This window comes from Hipposideros armiger, unplaced genomic scaffold, assembly GCF_001890085.2.
Source record: "Hipposideros armiger isolate ML-2016 unplaced genomic scaffold, ASM189008v1 scaffold_227, whole genome shotgun sequence".
Classification (NCBI taxonomy): domain Eukaryota; kingdom Metazoa; phylum Chordata; class Mammalia; order Chiroptera; family Hipposideridae; genus Hipposideros; species Hipposideros armiger.
In genome coordinates, this window is record NW_017731577.1 from 307,590 (window position 1) to 309,295 (window position 1,706).

General features: G+C 41.3%; 1 protein-coding gene across 1 annotated transcript in view; it reads right to left on the bottom strand.

Annotated features, from left to right (window-relative positions):
- Positions 1-597: 597 nt before the first annotated feature.
- LOC109389255 (lymphoid-restricted membrane protein) overlaps positions 598-1,706 on the bottom strand; it is an 87,536-nt gene continuing 86,427 nt past the window's right edge. The window contains exon 18 of the mRNA XM_019654628.1: positions 598-775. Within this exon, the coding sequence (XP_019510173.1) occupies positions 598-775 (178 nt within the window). The remainder of the gene's footprint in view (positions 776-1,706) is intronic.

Consider the following 1,706-nt stretch of genomic DNA (forward strand, 5'->3'; position numbering starts at 1 on the left):
ATGGCTGGAGTCCTTTTGCCCCACCTCAGAGTAGGCTCAATTGGGACATAACAAATATTTGCTACTCACTTTTCAGTTTCTTTGTCTTCTGCTCCAGTGTCTGGCAAGTGTTCACTAGCTCAGTATTTATAGTCTGGAGACTCAGTTGTTCCGAAATTGTTTCCTCTAATTTATGCAGCAAAGACTTAGCTTTTTCACTGGCAGGGTGGGCTGTGCCATCGCGATCCTCAACCTAAAGACATTACAGTGAAGGCTGGAGTTTAGTATTGTGGCCGGGAAAGAAAGCAATTGAGCGCTCACTTTTATGCACAGGAAACTGAAAATGTGCTCTGCTTCTCAGGGAAGTGATAAGCCTGTACTGAACTTCTGCAATTCTGTGTTTGCATGGGCTGTGTGTGCCTGAGCTATTTCTACAGCCGTAAGAGTCCTGATATGTCAAGTTGCCTCCTTCTGCAAAGTTGCCTCTTTCATCAGCAGGCTGTTGACACCGCCTCTTTTACAACTCCCCCTTTACTTCCTCCGCTTACTGCTAGTCTCTAGGGACTGAACTTCACAGTTCCTCTTTGTTTTTTTTTTCGTTCCTTCTCCATTTTTACTTCATGGTTTTAAGGACATCTGAGGAGACTTCCCCTGAATATAAGTAGTCAAATGCTGCCTCACCTGCTTCTCTGCAGCCTCCAGCCGTTGGCTGGCTGCTGGGACCTTCTTCCTGAGGATGACTTCCTGGTTGACAGCATCTTCTTTCAGTTGTTTAATGGCTTCTAGTTGTTTCTGCCTGGAGTTAAAAAAAAAAAAAAGTCCAAACCACAAGCTGTCAGTGACATTTCAGCTAAGAGCCACCCCCTGGGAAGTTGTGACAAATTCAAACTTCATACACTTCCTCAGAGATCAGAGGAAAAAGTGAAAGTGTTTACATACATCTAAATGCTTCACAAATATAGAATTTTAATGAAAGTAAACATATTGCCCACATAGCCTGATACCCTCACTTTACAGATAAACACATTTAGTTTCCTATTTTACACTGGAATATTCAGTTCCTCATAAGCTACATTCATGGTACTTTGCACGGGTTGCTGATTTTTTAGAGAATGGCGCTACAACGAAGTCACTGTAACAGGTGCAATATTTACACATCACAGCTAGCTTTTTCAGAAAAGGAAAGAAAGGAAAGTGAGAGAAGAAAATAAGAGAGAAAAGAAAAGAAATAAGAACTTCATTTCATGACCTTAGCCTTTCTTCTTAAGAGTTGTCAATCATGGTATAAACATGTGCCATGAGAACAGGAAGGGCTGCTCCCAAGCACAGATGAAAGCTGGCTGTTAGTATTTCCACTGCAGTCTTCTCTTTCCTGAAGACTTTCCCCTCCCTTTCTTCCTCACCCCAAATCTCTTAGTGTTGTTATGTTACCTCGCTTATGAATCTGACCTTAGTCCCTCAAATATATAAAAATGCATCCACTCTCTGTTAGCCAATGAAATTATTGAAACTATGCTATGTAACAAGGCAGCAATGACTATCTGGAAACAACTTGACCTGAAAAAAGACCTTAGCTCAAAGGGATGATAAACGTTAGGAGTTTCAAAGCAGTGAGGAAGACATTATCAAGTTTAGGCCTCTTGTGTGCCTCTCAAATGTTAATACATAGACTTCCATACACATTGTCATAAATCCAGCCCTGATTACAAAAAGGACCACATGAAAGA